The 19,015-nt window shown below is 44.7% G+C and overlaps 1 protein-coding gene across 1 annotated transcript; it reads left to right on the top strand.

Moving 5' to 3' along the window:
- Positions 1 to 15,822: 15,822 nt before the first annotated feature.
- On the top strand, positions 15,823 to 16,431 carry LOC130838275 (EP300-interacting inhibitor of differentiation 2-like). The gene has a single exon (XM_057711129.1). The coding sequence runs from the start codon at positions 15,823 to 15,825 to the stop codon at positions 16,429 to 16,431; it is 609 nt and encodes a 202-aa protein (XP_057567112.1).
- The last annotated feature ends 2,584 nt before the right edge of the window (positions 16,432 to 19,015 follow it).

Genomic DNA, 19,015 nt, shown 5'->3' with positions numbered 1-19,015 from the left:
GGGAGGCGGCGTTTGATGCGGAATATCAGCGGGATCCTCAGAGGATGGATGCTGATATGTTAACATTGAGTATAACTCTGACTGCGTCTGCAGTTATCAACCCTCTGATATGAGAACTTGGTTGTGATAAGTGTACCAGTAGAGAATAGTTTCGTGAAGAAAGTACTTCAAGAAGAACCTCTGCGTTGGAGACAGCCTTGTCGCAATCCTGTAACCTGATTTGAAGAAGTCCGAGTATGTGAGAATAAGTGAAGGCACAGTTCGGGGGACAAAAGAAGAAGACTGTGGGGCTTGGGGGTCCAGGTCACCCCCACCTTTAAATGCTTTATTTTTCTTCCTTGTTCATACAACGGAATAAACTCCTGTGTATCCAGCATGCAGTTAAAACAATACCTTTGTGTTTTGTTTTCTTCTCTGTCTTAAAAGTTTTGCAATAACTGACATATTGGTTTAGGTGTTCAATATAATACTTTGGAAATTGCATATATTACAAAATGATCACTGTACCAAGTCTAGTTCATATCCATCACCATACCCAGGTATACATTTTTTTCTTGGGATGACAATTTTAAAGATGTTCTCATAGCAACTGTCAAATATACAATATATTCTTATCAACTATAGTCTCCATGCTGTACATTCTATCCCCCAGGGCTTATTTTATACCTGGAAGTTTGGACCTTTTGACCACCTTCAGCCATTGCGCCTCCTACCCCACTCACCACCTCTGGCAACCACCAATCTACTCTCTAGAAATACTTTTGTTGTTCAATTTCAGAAGTAATCTACGCTTACTCCTGAAAAAGTGTTTTATATTACAGCTGTATAAAACACACCTCCTGCCTGTGGGCTTACACTCCAGCCATTGAGCACAGGGTAGTGTGTTCCTGTGTCTGCAAACCTGTACTCACTTAGAGGCTGGCTAGAAGGCAGGTTACGCAGACAAGACCACCCTGTCCATGCGTTCTGCAGCTGCTCCTATCCTGGTTGATGGCTATGCCTTGGGGCCTCCTTAGGTCAGCATCTGCAGCTTTACGGCTTTCCTGTTTATAGTCGCATAGGCTTAGATGTTCAGACAATTTTTCACCTTCTCTTTTTTCATCCAGCTTTAGTGTCTAAGCATTGCTTCCTATCACTCACGTATATACTGTTATTATTGAAGGGTTATTGTACCTTCCTCCAGAAATTAGACAGGAGGTCCCTGATCAAACTGAATTTTGCAAAGAACAACGAAGTGAGACATCATTTTTACAGCCAATTTCGGGGATTAGCCAGCAGGAGCCAAGGCCGCTGCATTCACTATGGTCTCTTTGGGAAACATTCATTCCATGGTAATCAAGCTGGACACGTTTTTGTTTAGTAGATATTCTTAGAGCAGTTTTAGGTTTACAGATAACTGAGCAGATGGCACAAAGTTCCCATGTATCCTTCACCCGCCCCCTAAAAGTTTCTCCTGTTATTTTACATTGCATTAGTGGGGTACACTTGTTATGACACTATTTACTCACTTAACCAAAGTGACAGTAGAAGATTTTGAAGGCAAATGCAGAACATTGCAACAGATTTCTTAAGAGGTGAAGAAACTTTGCAATCTGTTCTCAAAAGCATCACTATTTCAAGAAACCTTTGTCCTTTTACCACTCTGGTAAACCAAAAGAAAACCAAATTCTAGTTTTGCACCATTTCACCTTTACGATTAACATACATTTATTTAATTAAATTTCATGTACTCTTAGTCTTGACTGAGGCCGAAGATAGATGGGCCCCACACTGAACAGCTGGAGTTTGTCCCCTGTGGACGGGCACTCCAAGACAAAGATAATAGCAGGAGGGAGGAGAAGCTGAACCCTTCCCAGATGAGAGAGAAAGAGACCATCTCTTTCTCATTATCAAGGTCAAGGAGACCTTGCCGACTACACGTGTGCAGAAAGGCTCCTCAGAGGTCAAAAGGGAGGAGGTGTTACCTACAGTAAGTGATGCCATCTGACCCACAGGCCTCTTGGCTAGAGTCCATCTTGGCTAAAAGACCCCCCAACACACAGGGGAGCCTCCTGAGATAAACCAAATATGGACTCAGAACCAGGCAAATCAAGATGATCGGCCAAAGGAAACCCAGAAGAAATGCCCCATGTAAGTGATTCAAACTACCTTGAGTGTGAGATTCTCTCTCTCAGTCTGCCAGTGTGAGTCTATTCACATGTACCCTTTTTCCTCCTAATACACACGTTTCACTCCTTTTTGTCTCTTTGGGGGAATTCCTGCTTCAAGCCGCTGCAGGCCGAGGCCACCCGAAATCATGACCTTGCATGAAACTCTTCTCAGGGTCCCATTTTTAAAATTAATTTCTAGAAATATATGCCATTTCATATACAAATTTTCAGTATAACCAAAATATATTTATCAGTAGTCCCAAACATTGTCTCTCTATATAAGAGATCAAATGTAGGTAAACATAGATTCTTTAGCAACTAATGGTTCAGTATGATGTAGACATTCAATGAATTTCCATAATGTAACTTATCTTAGGCATTTCCCTGACGGTCCGGTGGTTAGGACTCCATACTTCATGGCAAGGGCCACGGTTTGATCCCTGGTCAGGGGAGTAAGATCTTGCAAGCTGGGCAGTGCAGCCAAAAATTTTCTTAAAGTTTTAAATTAAAAAAAAAAACAGAAATTTTCAAGATACTAAAATTCTGGACTGTTTTTAAGTAGACTTACCATAAAACCTAATTATTGTTTTTCTTATTCTTTTTTTCCCGATCTTTATTGGAGTGTAGTAACTTTACAATGTTGTGCCAGTTTCCACTGTACAACAAAGTGAATCAGCTGTATTTATACATATATCCCCCATCCCCTCCCTCTTGAGCCTCCCTCCCACCCTCCCTATCCCACACCTCTAGGTCATCATCAATCATCGAGTTGATCTCCTAATTATTCTTAAAATGTATACCCAAAAGCTTTTGTCCCATTTATCTCTATTTCATCATGAAAATATGAAAATATTAACATACCGACTTAATTTTCCTGTTGATAAGTTTTATAACAGAAATACCGTAAACCTAGGTACAACTGATGTTGGGGGACCTTGGCCTGCAGTGGCTCGAAAGCAGGATTTTGGTTCCCGGCCAGAGATTGAAGTCAGGCCGAGGCAGTGAGAGTGCTGAATTCTAGCCACTAGACCAGTGGCCAGTGACGAGGCCCTGGCCCATACAGCTTTGCAGAAAATGAATGTCCACACAGAAATGGAAAGTTGTAAAACAAGTGAAGTGTTTATTAGGAGGAAAAAGAGTAGGTGTGGGTAGACACACGGGCGGGCTCAGAGACAGAGTCCCGCCCTCATGGTAGTTTGAATCAGTTATATGGGGTACAACTTAAACTTACACAATGTTACATGTCAATTTCCTCTCAATAAAGCTGGGATGCGGGGACATACCTTTCCTCTAGACTTCTTGCTATTTTCAGATCAGGCTGCTGCAGGACCATGCCCACAAGCTTCCTAGAAACCCTCTTCTGTAGCTGGGAAGCTCGTCTACACACTGCCTCACATGTTTGACCCTTTAACAAAAGGTCATAAAGCACACCTTTAATCTGATTTATACTCACAGGCTGTTTTTGACATTGACAATCTTTTGTGGTTGGAGAGACTGGATGTGAGAAGACCCTTTCTTTCCCAACCTAGCAAGTCATAGTCCCTCTATGTTTCCTCTCCATTCTTCTGGAAAGTCAGCCAATTCCTCCTATAGGTCAACCTTTTTTGCTACACCTTATCATACTCATTGGTGAGTAATCCGCATTATGCCTGGGTATCTCCTTAGGCAAATACTTTCTATGTCTGTTTCTAGTTCTATTTCTGGGTAATCACAGGGGACAGGCTGCCTATTGTTTCACTACATCATAACATGAGTTATCATATTTTCTGTTCTGATAACATTTCCTCACTGTTTTCCCTACGTCTTTTAGTTTTCCTTAGGGCACTACCCAACTCCTGATACCAATTTCTGGAGCAGTTATCTATTGCTACAATAACGTTGCATGGCAAATCACATCAAGCATTTATTTAGTCTATGAGCCTAAAAGTCAACTGCTAGCTCAGCTGGGGACTGACTGATCTTCCCCCCCCGAGCCAACCAGAGGTTGAACCCGCACCCCAGCAATGAAAGCACCGGGTCCTACCCACAAGACCGCCAGGGAATTCCCAGGACTGACTGATCTTGAATGCCTTGTCTCAGACCACTCTCTTCAGTCCCAAATTGCCTTCCACCATCCAGCAAACTGCTCCACAGTTGTTCCCATGGTTGAGACAAGAGTCTAAGAGAGAACGGAAGCACGAAATGCCTCTCGAGGCCCAGTCTCAAAACAGATACACTATCATTTCTGCCACATCCTATTGGTCAAAGCAAGGCACAAGGCCAGCTCAGATTCAAGGGATGGAGGAAAAGAAGCTACCTCTTGATGGGAAGAGCTGCAAACTCATATTACAAAGGGTGTAGAAACAGAGAGGATGGAGAATTGGAATGAATCTAGCACAGTAGCAGTCTTGGGAAAAGAGACAAGGCTTGTAACATCATGTTTAGCCCTCACGGCAGCATTAAATATCTCGGGAGAGAGAGGCAAATCTGTACCTACCTGTATCTACCATTAAGCCAGCTCAAGCCCATCGAGAGAGCAGATGTAAGGCCTAGGATACTCAGGGGTAATAAAGAGGCAAGAATGACATCATGATTCCCCCAATTCTCTTAAGCCAGGTGCAGATTCTGAGTTGTGGTTTCATCCCATAGCCATAAAATTACTGATTTAGGTCAACATGGGTATGCATCCTTTAAAGGACATCTTCGTTCACAGTAAGGACAAATTTCCCACCAGTGCTATTTATTACAGGCTTTGGCAGCCTTTGGGAGAAGCAGATTCCGTCCCTTTCCTTACAAAACTCTTCACCTCCTCTTTTCTTTCATCTTTATTGGAGTTTAATTGCTTTACAGTGTTGGGTTACTTTTTGCTGTACAACAAAGTGAATCAGCTATATGTATACATATATCCCCACATTCCCTCCCTCTTGAGCTTCCCTCCCACCATCTCCATCCCACCCTTCTCGGTTGTCACAAAGCATGGAGCTGATCTCCCTGTGCTATGCGGCAGCTTCCCAGTAGCTATCTGTATTACATTTGGTAGTGCATACATGTCAGTGCTATGCTCTCACTACGTCCCAGCCTCCCATTCCCCACCCTCCATGTCCTCAAGTCCGTTCTCTACACCTGTCTCTCTGTTCCTGCCCTGCCACTAGATTCATCAATACCATTTGTCTAGATTCCATATTCATCTCCTCTTTTAAAATGTTAAGTGTATGACCATGGGTTTAAATTCTCTATGTTTTCCCGTAAAAATATACCAGCGTGGAGCCCCTGATATCAGCTCCCTTAATTGTTGAGTCTGCAGCATGACTGAAACAGTCCTCCGATGATTCTGAAATGCTGGCAGTGAGTCAGAGACAAAGATGCTGCAGCCGCTACACAGGAACAGTCTTGGGAGCAATAGCTAACCTGGAAGCTGTCTCAAATTTTTCCTTTCGTCTCCCCACATGAGCACTTCTGTTTAATACACCATAATTTTGTTTAGAGCTATTCCTGTCTCTGGATAATGGGAGGGTCAAAAGGCAGGATGATATCTGCCTCCAGAGGATTACACCAAATTACTACAATTTCTAGTTCCCCTTCGCTTCATGTAAGTTATTACAGAAGCCTAGGAATTCTATTAAATATTTGTGATTTCCCAGGCAGGCTCAGGGTTGGAGCAATGGACCTTTGGTCTCCAAACTAGCCTGGGCGCTGCCTTAAAGGAGCCACACAGTGATTGCAAAGATGCTGGGGGGAAGCTGTGTTTGAAGCAGCAGGAAGGCTGGATGTTGTGTTTTATACATGTGGTACTTGGACCAGGAAAACAAAAATGCAACCTCATGATCCGTACATGACCTAATGCCTAGCTCCTCCTGACAGGGCAGAGAACAATGAGTCACTGGAGTTATTTGCTGATGCCCATGAATCATGGCATCACGATGGGGGTCATCACCAGCAAAATCAAGGGTGGAATTTCCTTACATGATGTTTCTCACGTTAATTAGAATAAGTAAAAAGTAACTAGACAGTCACTATTTAAATGAATGTTGTAATATTATGGGACACATGCAAATAATGGTAATGAACATGGATCTATCAAGAAAACGAACTATTTATAACCACAATGAAAACCATAGGTGAATCTCATAAAAATAATGTGCAAAAGAAAGCAGACACAAGAGTATGTAAAATTCAAAAAAGCAAGCAAAATTAAACTACAGTATCAGGAATGTACCCCTAGGTAGTAAAACAGAAAGAAAAGCAAGGAGGACTTCCCCGGTGCTGCAGTGGTTAAGCATCTGCCTGCTAATGCAGGGGACAGGGGTTCGATCCCTAGTGGTGGAAGAGCCCACACATAGCAGAGCAACTAAAGCCACACACCACAACTACTGAGCACACAAGTCACAATTACTGAAGCCCAGACACACAGAGCCGGTGCTCCACAACAAGAGAAGCCACCACAATGAGAAGCCAGTACATAGCAATGAAGACTAGCCCCTGCTCTCTGCAACTAGGGAAAAAAATGCCTAAGCAGAGACCCGACTACCCAACGCAGCCAAAACAAGCAAACAAACAAACAAACAAACCAAAAAAAAAAAAAAACAAAAACAAAAAACCCCAAAACAAGCAAGGAAATGATTAGTGTACATATCAGTATAGTGATTACCTCAGGGTAGAAAGGAGACTGTAGTGAGAAGCGGGGGGATTCTGGGATGATAGAAATATGCAATTCCTGGACAGGAGTCGTGGTTACATGGACGTTCACTTTGTCATAAATCAGTCAGCTGTATATTTATATTTTGTGTACATTTTCCTGCATGTTACATTGTACAAAAACGATTTAGAGAAAAATAGATGCCCAGGGGAATTCCTTCGGGGTCCAGTGGCTGGGACTGCCCGCTTCCACTGCAGGGGGCACGGGTTGCATCCCTAGTCCGGGAACCAGCATCCCACAAGGGGGCAGGGCGCACCAAATAAATAAATAAATGTCGAAGAATAGCCAAAGCCATTTTAAAATAACACAGGAATGTTATTATAAAGCTTTAGTAGTTAAGAGAATTTTAAGAAAATACACAAATAATAAATGGAAAAGAACAAAGGACCCCACCCTACCCCCAAAGTAACCCATGAACCTAGATTATCTTGGTATATAATAGAGGTGGCATTATAATCACTGGAGAACAAGAAACTTAGGGAGAGGCATCCTAGGATGTCATCTTGGGAAAGCCAACCGGAAGCGACCTTGTGCGACTTTGCTTGGACACATTCAACTGGTGGAAATGCAACACACGGCTCGGCTCCGCCCTCAGACAATCTGGGGAAAGTTTCAGGTGTGCCGGCACTTCCCGCCGCTAGGTGGCACCTGGAAGCTCGCAGGCGCGCGGGGAGGACGCATGCGCCGTGCTCTTACGTTGAGCCGCGGCCCCTTTGGTCCTGCACGTGGGTTTCCACACGCAGCGTGGACCCGCGTGCACAGCGCTGACGCACGCGCATTTCCGTGCACACCACTAATCGCGCCGTACCGGTTTGCCAGGTTTTGTGAGGGCGGCCGAGCTGACCCCGCGGTCCGAGATGTCCGAGCTGCCCGCAGACAGCAGTGTCCCGCCGGCGGGCGCGGCGAATGACCACGGCGACGTCCCGCAGGCGGAGGTAGGCGGCGGGCGGCGGGCGGCGGCCCCGGCGCAGCCTGTGGAGGCCAGCGACCGTGCGACGGCGGCGGCCAGGGAAGGTCCGATGGCGGCACCTCGGGAAGGTCCAGTGGCGGCGGCCAGGGAAGCCCGCGTGGCAGCGGTCGCCAGAGTGTTGGCGGAGCCCGCGGAGGGAGAGGGTGCTGAGGCCAGACCCCGGCCCAGGCCTGGCAACGGCCCAGGCCTGGCTTTCGTGCCGAATCTCCTCCTCCCTCAGCATTTTGAGGCCATGAGAGTTTACCAGCAGGGCGTGCGCCGCTTCCTGGAGCACTTCGCGCTTGCTCCTGGCCGAATTCCGGAGCTGGAAGGACGGCGCAGGGGGTTTGTGGAACCCTGGGGAGCAAGGGAGGCGGCGTTTGATGCGGAATATCGGCGGGATCCTCAGAGGATGGATGCTGATATGTTAACATTGAGTATAACTCTGACTGCGTCTGCAGTTATCAACCCTCTGATACGAGAACTTGGTTGTGATAAGTGTACCAGTAGAGAATAGTTTCGTGAAGAAAGTACTTCAAGAAGAACCTCTGCGTTGGAGACAGCCTTGTCGCAATCCTGTAACCTGATTTGAAGAAGTCCGAGTATGTGAGAATAAGTGAAGGCACAGTTCGGGGGACAAAAGAAGAAGACTGTGGGGCTTGGGGGTCCAGGTCACCCCCACCTTTAAATGCTTTATTTTTCTTCCTTGTTCATACAACGGAATAAACTCCTGTGTATCCAGCATGCAGTTAAAACAATACCTTTGTGTTTTGTTTTCTTCTCTGTCTTAAAAGTTTTGCGATAACTGACATATTGGTTTAGGTGTTCAATATAATACTTTGGAAATTGCATATATTACAAAATGACCACTGTACCAAGTCTAGTTCATATCCATCACCATACCCAGGTATACATTTTTTTCTTGGGATGACAATTTTAAAGATGTTCTCATAGCAACTGTCAAATATACAATATATTCTTATCAACTATAGTCTCCATGCTGTACATTCTATCCCCCAGGGCTTATTTTATACCTGGAAGTTTGGACCTTTTGACCACCTTCAGCCATTGCGCCTCCTACCCCACTCACCACCTCTGGCAACCACCAATCTACTCTCTAGAAATACTTTTGTTGTTCAATTTCAGAAGTAATCTACGCTTACTCCTGAAAAAGTGTTTTATATTACAGCTGTATAAAACACACCTCCTGCCTGTGGGCTTACACTCCAGCCATTGAGCACAGGGTAGTGTGTTCCTGTGTCTGCAAACCTGTACTCACTTAGAGGCTGGCTAGAAGGCAGGTTACGCAGACAAGACCACCCTGTCCATGCGTTCTGCAGCTGCTCCTATCCTGGTTGATGGCTATGCCTTGGGGCCTCCTTAGGTCAGCATCTGCAGCTTTACGGCTTTCCTGTTTATAGTCGCATAGGCTTAGATGTTCAGACAATTTTTCACCTTCTCTTTTTTCATCCAGCTTTAGTGTCTAAGCATTGCTTCCTATCACTCACGTATATACTGTTATTATTGAAGGGTTATTGTACCTTCCTCCAGAAATTAGACAGGAGGTCCCTGATCAAACTGAATTTTGCAAAGAACAACGAAGTGAGACATCATTTTTACAGCCAATTTCGGGGATTAGCCAGCAGGAGCCAAGGCCGCTGCATTCACTATGGTCTCTTTGGGAAACATTCATTCCATGGTAATCAAGCTGGACACGTTTTTGTTTAGTAGATATTCTTAGAGCAGTTTTAGGTTTACAGATAACTGAGCAGATGGCACAAAGTTCCCATGTATCCTTCACCCGCCCCCTAAAAGTTTCTCCTGTTATTTTACATTGCATTAGTGGGGTACACTTGTTATGACACTATTTACTCACTTAACCAAAGTGACAGTAGAAGATTTTGAAGGCAAATGCAGAACATTGCAACAGATTTCTTAAGAGGTGAAGAAACTTTGCAATCTGTTCTCAAAAGCATCACTATTTCAAGAAACCTTTGTCCTTTTACCACTCTGGTAAACCAAAAGAAAACCAAATTCTAGTTTTGCACCATTTCACCTTTACGATTAACATACATTTATTTAATTAAATTTCATGTACTCTTAGTCTTGACTGAGGCCGAAGATAGATGGGCCCCACACTGAACAGCTGGAGTTTGTCCCCTGTGGACGGGCACTCCAAGACAAAGATAATAGCAGGAGGGAGGAGAAGCTGAACCCTTCCCAGATGAGAGAGAAAGAGACCATCTCTTTCTCATTATCAAGGTCAAGGAGACCTTGCCGACTACACGTGTGCAGAAAGGCTCCTCAGAGGTCAAAAGGGAGGAGGTGTTACCTACAGTAAGTGATGCCATCTGACCCACAGGCCTCTTGGCTAGAGTCCATCTTGGCTAAAAGACCCCCCAACACACAGGGGAGCCTCCTGAGATAAACCAAATATGGACTCAGAACCAGGCAAATCAAGATGATCGGCCAAAGGAAACCCAGAAGAAATGCCCCATGTAAGTGATTCAAACTACCTTGAGTGTGAGATTCTCTCTCTCAGTCTGCCAGTGTGAGTCTATTCACATGTACCCTTTTTCCTCCTAATACACACGTTTCACTCCTTTTTGTCTCTTTGGGGGAATTCCTGCTTCAAGCCGCTGCAGGCCGAGGCCACCCGAAATCATGACCTTGCATGAAACTCTTCTCAGGGTCCCATTTTTAAAATTAATTTCTAGAAATATATGCCATTTCATATACAAATTTTCAGTATAACCAAAATATATTTATCAGTAGTCCCAAACATTGTCTCTCTATATAAGAGATCAAATGTAGGTAAACATAGATTCTTTAGCAACTAATGGTTCAGTATGATGTAGACATTCAATGAATTTCCATAATGTAACTTATCTTAGGCATTTCCCTGACGGTCCGGTGGTTAGGACTCCATACTTCATGGCAAGGGCCACGGTTTGATCCCTGGTCAGGGGAGTAAGATCTTGCAAGCTGGGCAGTGCAGCCAAAAATTTTCTTAAAGTTTTAAATTAAAAAAAAAAACAGAAATTTTCAAGATACTAAAATTCTGGACTGTTTTTAAGTAGACTTACCATAAAACCTAATTATTGTTTTTCTTATTCTTTTTTTCCCGATCTTTATTGGAGTGTAGTAACTTTACAATGTTGTGCCAGTTTCCACTGTACAACAAAGTGAATCAGCTGTATTTATACATATATCCCCCATCCCCTCCCTCTTGAGCCTCCCTCCCACCCTCCCTATCCCACACCTCTAGGTCATCATCAATCATCGAGTTGATCTCCTAATTATTCTTAAAATGTATACCCAAAAGCTTTTGTCCCATTTATCTCTATTTCATCATGAAAATATGAAAATATTAACATACCGACTTAATTTTCCTGTTGATAAGTTTTATAACAGAAATACCGTAAACCTAGGTACAACTGATGTTGGGGGACCTTGGCCTGCAGTGGCTCGAAAGCAGGATTTTGGTTCCCGGCCAGAGATTGAAGTCAGGCCGAGGCAGTGAGAGTGCTGAATTCTAGCCACTAGACCAGTGGCCAGTGACGAGGCCCTGGCCCATACAGCTTTGCAGAAAATGAATGTCCACACAGAAATGGAAAGTTGTAAAACAAGTGAAGTGTTTATTAGGAGGAAAAAGAGTAGGTGTGGGTAGACACACGGGCGGGCTCAGAGACAGAGTCCCGCCCTCATGGTAGTTTGAATCAGTTATATGGGGTACAACTTAAACTTACACAATGTTACATGTCAATTTCCTCTCAATAAAGCTGGGATGCGGGGACATACCTTTCCTCTAGACTTCTTGCTATTTTCAGATCAGGCTGCTGCAGGACCATGCCCACAAGCTTCCTAGAAACCCTCTTCTGTAGCTGGGAAGCTCGTCTACACACTGCCTCACATGTTTGACCCTTTAACAAAAGGTCATAAAGCACACCTTTAATCTGATTTATACTCACAGGCTGTTTTTGACATTGACAATCTTTTGTGGTTGGAGAGACTGGATGTGAGAAGACCCTTTCTTTCCCAACCTAGCAAGTCATAGTCCCTCTATGTTTCCTCTCCATTCTTCTGGAAAGTCAGCCAATTCCTCCTATAGGTCAACCTTTTTTGCTACACCTTATCATACTCATTGGTGAGTAATCCGCATTATGCCTGGGTATCTCCTTAGGCAAATACTTTCTATGTCTGTTTCTAGTTCTATTTCTGGGTAATCACAGGGGACAGCCTGCCTATTGTTTCACTACATCATAACATGAGTTATCATATTTTCTGTTCTGATAACATTTCCTCACTGTTTTCCCTACGTCTTTTAGTTTTCCTTAGGGCACTACCCAACTCCTGATACCAATTTCTGGAGCAGTTATCTATTGCTACAATAACGTTGCATGGCAAATCACATCAAGCATTTATTTAGTCTATGAGCCTAAAAGTCAACTGCTAGCTCAGCTGGGGACTGACTGATCTTCCCCCCCCGAGCCAACCAGAGGTTGAACCCGCACCCCAGCAATGAAAGCACCGGGTCCTACCCACAAGACCGCCAGGGAATTCCCAGGACTGACTGATCTTGAATGCCTTGTCTCAGACCACTCTCTTCAGTCCCAAATTGCCTTCCACCATCCAGCAAACTGCTCCACAGTTGTTCCCATGGTTGAGACAAGAGTCTAAGAGAGAACGGAAGCACGAAATGCCTCTCGAGGCCCAGTCTCAAAGCAGATACACTATCATTTCTGCCACATCCTATTGGTCAAAGCAAGGCACAAGGCCAGCTCAGATTCAAGGGATGGAGGAAAAGAAGCTACCTCTTGATGGGAAGAGCTGCAAACTCATATTACAAAGGGTGTAGAAACAGAGAGGATGGAGAATTGGAATGAATCTAGCACAGTAGCAGTCTTGGGAAAAGAGACAAGGCTTGTAACATCATGTTTAGCCCTCACGGCAGCATTAAATATCTCGGGAGAGAGAGGCAAATCTGTACCTACCTGTATCTACCATTAAGCCAGCTCAAGCCCATCGAGAGAGCAGATGTAAGGCCTAGGATACTCAGGGGTAATAAAGAGGCAAGAATGACATCATGATTCCCCCAATTCTCTTAAGCCAGGTGCAGATTCTGAGTTGTGGTTTCATCCCATAGCCATAAAATTACTGATTTAGGTCAACATGGGTATGCATCCTTTAAAGGACATCTTCGTTCACAGTAAGGACAAATTTCCCACCAGTGCTATTTATTACAGGCTTTGGCAGCCTTTGGGAGAAGCAGATTCCGTCCCTTTCCTTACAAAACTCTTCACCTCCTCTTTTCTTTCATCTTTATTGGAGTTTAATTGCTTTACAGTGTTGGGTTACTTTTTGCTGTACAACAAAGTGAATCAGCTATATGTATACATATATCCCCACATTCCCTCCCTCTTGAGCTTCCCTCCCACCATCTCCATCCCACCCTTCTCGGTTGTCACAAAGCATGGAGCTGATCTCCCTGTGCTATGCGGCAGCTTCCCAGTAGCTATCTGTATTACATTTGGTAGTGCATACATGTCAGTGCTATGCTCTCACTACGTCCCAGCCTCCCATTCCCCACCCTCCATGTCCTCAAGTCCGTTCTCTACACCTGTCTCTCTGTTCCTGCCCTGCCACTAGATTCATCAATACCATTTGTCTAGATTCCATATTCATCTCCCCTTTTAAAATGTTAAGTGTATGACCATGGGTTTAAATTCTCTATGTTTTCCCGTAAAAATATACCAGCGTGGAGCCCCTGATATCAGCTCCCTTAATTGTTGAGTCTGCAGCATGACTGAAACAGTCCTCCGATGATTCTGAAATGCTGGCAGTGAGTCAGAGACAAAGATGCTGCAGCCGCTACACAGGAACAGTCTTGGGAGCAATAGCTAACCTGGAAGCTGTCTCAAATTTTTCCTTTCGTCTCCCCACATGAGCACTTCTGTTTAATACACCATAATTTTGTTTAGAGCTATTCCTGTCTCTGGATAATGGGAGGGTCAAAAGGCAGGATGATATCTGCCTCCAGAGGATTACACCAAATTACTACAATTTCTAGTTCCCCTTCGCTTCATGTAAGTTATTACAGAAGCCTAGGAATTCTATTAAATATTTGTGATTTCCCAGGCAGGCTCAGGGTTGGAGCAATGGACCTTTGGTCTCCAAACTAGCCTGGGCGCTGCCTTAAAGGAGCCACACAGTGATTGCAAAGATGCTGGGGGGAAGCTGTGTTTGAAGCAGCAGGAAGGCTGGATGTTGTGTTTTATACATGTGGTACTTGGACCAGGAAAACAAAAATGCAACCTCATGATCCGTACATGACCTAATGCCTAGCTCCTCCTGACAGGGCAGAGAACAATGAGTCACTGGAGTTATTTGCTGATGCCCATGAATCATGGCATCACGATGGGGGTCATCACCAGCAAAATCAAGGGTGGAATTTCCTTACATGATGTTTCTCACGTTAATTAGAATAAGTAAAAAGTAACTAGACAGTCACTATTTAAATGAATGTTGTAATATTATGGGACACATGCAAATAATGGTAATGAACATGGATCTATCAAGAAAACGAACTATTTATAACCACAATGAAAACCATAGGTGAATCTCATAAAAATAATGTGCAAAAGAAAGCAGACACAAGAGTATGTAAAATTCAAAAAAGCAAGCAAAATTAAACTACAGTATCAGGAATGTACCCCTAGGTAGTAAAACAGAAAGAAAAGCAAGGAGGACTTCCCCGGTGCTGCAGTGGTTAAGCATCTGCCTGCTAATGCAGGGGACAGGGGTTCGATCCCTAGTGGTGGAAGAGCCCACACATAGCAGAGCAACTAAAGCCACACACCACAACTACTGAGCACACAAGTCACAATTACTGAAGCCCAGACACACAGAGCCGGTGCTCCACAACAAGAGAAGCCACCACAATGAGAAGCCAGTACATAGCAATGAAGACTAGCCCCTGCTCTCTGCAACTAGGGAAAAAAATGCCTAAGCAGAGACCCGACTACCCAACGCAGCCAAAACAAGCAAACAAACAAACAAACAAACCAAAAAAAAAAAAACAAAAACAAAAAACCCCAAAACAAGCAAGGAAATGATTAGTGTACATATCAGTATAGTGATTACCTCAGGGTAGAAAGGAGACTGTAGTGAGAAGCGGGGGGATTCTGGGATGATAGAAATATGCAATTCCTGGACAGGAGTCGTGGTTACATGGACGTTCACTTTGTCATAAATCAGTCAGCTGTATATTTATATTTTGTGTACATTTTCCTGCATGTTACATTGTACAAAAACGATTTAGAGAAAAATAGATGCCCAGGGGAATTCCTTCGGGGTCCAGTGGCTGGGACTGCCCGCTTCCACTGCAGGGGGCACGGGTTGCATCCCTAGTCCGGGAACCAGCATCCCACAAGGGGGCAGGGCGCACCAAATAAATAAATAAATGTCGAAGAATAGCCAAAGCCATTTTAAAATAACACAGGAATGTTATTATAAAGCTTTAGTAGTTAAGAGAATTTTAAGAAAATACACAAATAATAAATGGAAAAGAACAAAGGACCCCACCCTACCCCCAAAGTAACCCATGAACCTAGATTATCTTGGTATATAATAGAGGTGGCATTATAATCACTGGAGAACAAGAAACTTAGGGAGAGGCATCCTAGGATGTCATCTTGGGAAAGCCAACCGGAAGCGACCTTGTGCGACTTTGCTTGGACACATTCAACTGGTGGAAATGCAACACACGGCTCGGCTCCGCCCTCAGACAATCTGGGGAAAGTTTCAGGTGTGCCGGCACTTCCCGCCGCTAGGTGGCACCTGGAAGCTCGCAGGCGCGCGGGGAGGACGCATGCGCCGTGCTCTTACGTTGAGCCGCGGCCCCTTTGGTCCTGCACGTGGGTTTCCACACGCAGCGTGGACCCGCGTGCACAGCGCTGACGCACGCGCATTTCCGTGCACACCACTAATCGCGCCGTACCGGTTTGCCAGGTTTTGTGAGGGCGGCCGAGCTGACCCCGCGGTCCGAGATGTCCGAGCTGCCCGCAGACAGCAGTGTCCCGCCGGCGGGCGCGGCGAATGACCACGGCGACGTCCCGCAGGCGGAGGTAGGCGGCGGGCGGCGGGCGGCGGCCCCGGCGCAGCCTGTGGAGGCCAGCGACCGTGCGACGGCGGCGGCCAGGGAAGGTCCGATGGCGGCACCTCGGGAAGGTCCAGTGGCGGCGGCCAGGGAAGCCCGCGTGGCAGCGGTCGCCAGAGTGTTGGCGGAGCCCGCGGAGGGAGAGGGTGCTGAGGCCAGACCCCGGCCCAGGCCCGGCAACGGCCCAGGCCTGGCTTTCGTGCCGAATCTCCTCCTCCCTCAGCATTTTGAGGCCATGAGAGTTTACCAGCAGGGCGTGCGCCGCTTCCTGGAGCACTTCGCGCTTGCTCCTGGCCGAATTCCGGAGCTGGAAGGACGGCGCAGGGGGTTTGTGGAACCCTGGGGAGCAAGGGAGGCGGCGTTTGATGCGGAATATCGGCGGGATCCTCAGAGGATGGATGCTGATATGTTAACATTGAGTATAACTCTGACTGCGTCTGCAGTTATCAACCCTCTGATACGAGAACTTGGTTGTGATAAGTGTACCAGTAGAGAATAGTTTCGTGAAGAAAGTACTTCAAGAAGAACCTCTGCGTTGGAGACAGCCTTGTCGCAATCCTGTAACCTGATTTGAAGAAGTCCGAGTATGTGAGAATAAGTGAAGGCACAGTTCGGGGGAAAAAAGAAGAAGACTGTGGGGCTTGGGGGTCCAGGTCACCCCCACCTTTAAATGCTTTATTTTTCTTCCTTGTTCATACAACGGAATAAACTCCTGTGTATCCAGCATGCAGTTAAAACAATACCTTTGTGTTTTGTTTTCTTCTCTGTCTTAAAAGTTTTGCGATAACTGACATATTGGTTTAGGTGTTCAATATAATACTTTGGAAATTGCATATATTACAAAATGACCACTGTACCAAGTCTAGTTCATATCCATCACCATACCCAGGTATACATTTTTTTCTTGGGATGACAATTTTAAAGATGTTCTCATAGCAACTGTCAAATATACAATATATTCTTATCAACTATAGTCTCCATGCTGTACATTCTATCCCCCAGGGCTTATTTTATACCTGGAAGTTTGGACCTTTTGACCACCTTCAGCCATTGCGCCTCCTACCCCACTCACCACCTCTGGCAACCACCAATCTACTCTCTAGAAATACTTTTGTTGTTCAATTTCAGAAGTAATCTACGCTTACTCCTGAAAAAGTGTTTTATATTACAGCTGTATAAAACACACCTCCTGCCTGTGGGCTTACACTCCAGCCATTGAGCACAGGGTAGTGTGTTCCTGTGTCTGCAAACCTGTACTCACTTAGAGGCTGGCTAGAAGGCAGGTTACGCAGACAAGACCACCCTGTCCATGCGTTCTGCAGCTGCTCCTATCCTGGTTGATGGCTATGCCTTGGGGCCTCCTTAGGTCAGCATCTGCAGCTTTACGGCTTTCCTGTTTATAGTCGCATAGGCTTAGATGTTCAGACAATTTTTCACCTTCTCTTTTTTCATCCAGCTTTAGTGTCTAAGCATTGCTTCCTATCACTCACGTATATACTGTTATTATTGAAGGGTTATTGTACCTTCCTCCAGAAATTAGACAGGAGGTCCCTGATCAAACTGAATTTTGCAAAGAACAACGAAGTGAGACATCATTTTTACAGCCAATTTCGGGGATTAGCCAGCAGGAGCCAAGGCCGCTGCATTCACTATGGTCTCTTTGGGAAACATTCATTCCATGGTAATCAAGCTGGACACGTTTTTGTTTAGTAGATATTCTTAGAGCAGTTTTAGGTTTACAGATAACTGAGCAGATGGCACAAAGTTCCCATGTATCCTTCACCCGCCCCCTAAAAGTTTCTCCTGTTATTTTACATTGCATTAGTGGGGTACACTTGTTATGACACTATTTACTCACTTAACCAAAGTGACAGTAGAAGATTTTGAAGGCAAATGCAGAACATTGCAACAGATTTCTTAAGAGGTGAAGAAACTTTGCAATCTGTTCTCAAAAGCATCACTATTTCAAGAAACCTTTGTCCTTTTACCACTCTGGTAAACCAAAAGAAAACCAAATTCTAGTTTTGCACCATTTCACCTTTACGATTAACATACATTTATTTAATTAAATTTCATGTACTCTTAGTCTTGACTGAGGCCGAAGATAGATGGGCCCCACACTGAACAGCTGGAGTTTGTCCCCTGTGGACGGGCACTCCAAGACAAAGATAATAGCAGGAGGGAGGAGAAGCTGAACCCTTCCCAGATGAGAGAGAAAGAGACCATCTCTTTCTCATTATCAAGGTCAAGGAGACCTTGCCGACTACACGTGTGCAGAAAGGCTCCTCAGAGGTCAAAAGGGAGGAGGTGTTACCTACAGTAAGTGATGCCATCTGACCCACAGGCCTCTTGGCTAGAGTCCATCTTGGCTAAAAGACCCCCCAACACACAGGGGAGCCTCCTGAGATAAACCAAATATGGACTCAGAACCAGGCAAATCAAGATGATCGGCCAAAGGAAACCCAGAAGAAATGCCCCATGTAAGTGATTCAAACTACCTTGAGTGTGAGATTCTCTCTCTCAGTCTGCCAGTGTGAGTCTATTCACATGTACCCTTTTTCCTCCTAATACACACGTTTCACTCCTTTTTGTCTCTTTGGGGGAATTCCTGCTTCAAGCCGCTGCAGGCCGAGGCCACCCGAAATCATGACCTTGCATGAAACTCTTCTCAGGGTCCCATTTTTAAAATTAATTTCTAGAAATATATGCCATTTCATATACAAATTTTCAGTATAACCAAAATATATTTATCAGTAGTCCCAAACATTGTCTCTCTATATAAGAGATCAAATGTAGGTAAACATAGATTCTTTAGCAACTAATGGTTCAGTATGATGTAGACATTCAATGAATTTCCATAATGTAACTTATCTTAGGCATTTCCCTGACGGTCCGGTGGTTAGGACTCCATACTTCATGGCAAGGGCCACGGTTTGATCCCTGGTCAGGGGAGTAAGATCTTGCAAGCTGGGCAGTGCAGCCAAAAATTTTCTTAAAGTTTTAAATTAAAAAAAAAAACAGAAATTTTCAAGATACTAAAATTCTGGACTGTTTTTAAGTAGACTTACCATAAAACCTAATTA

Source organism: Hippopotamus amphibius, chromosome 16 (genome assembly GCF_030028045.1).
Source record: "Hippopotamus amphibius kiboko isolate mHipAmp2 chromosome 16, mHipAmp2.hap2, whole genome shotgun sequence".
Lineage (NCBI taxonomy): Eukaryota > Metazoa > Chordata > Mammalia > Artiodactyla > Hippopotamidae > Hippopotamus > Hippopotamus amphibius.
Note: the sequence above shows the minus strand (reverse complement) of the source record. Positions and strands in the feature narration are given on the sequence as shown.

Bases quoted from the DNA above. Each gene is read 5' to 3' on its own strand.
- LOC130838275 (XM_057711129.1), top strand. From the start codon at position 15,823: ATGTCCGAGCTGCCCGCAGACAGCAGTGTCCCGCCGGCGGGCGCGGCG.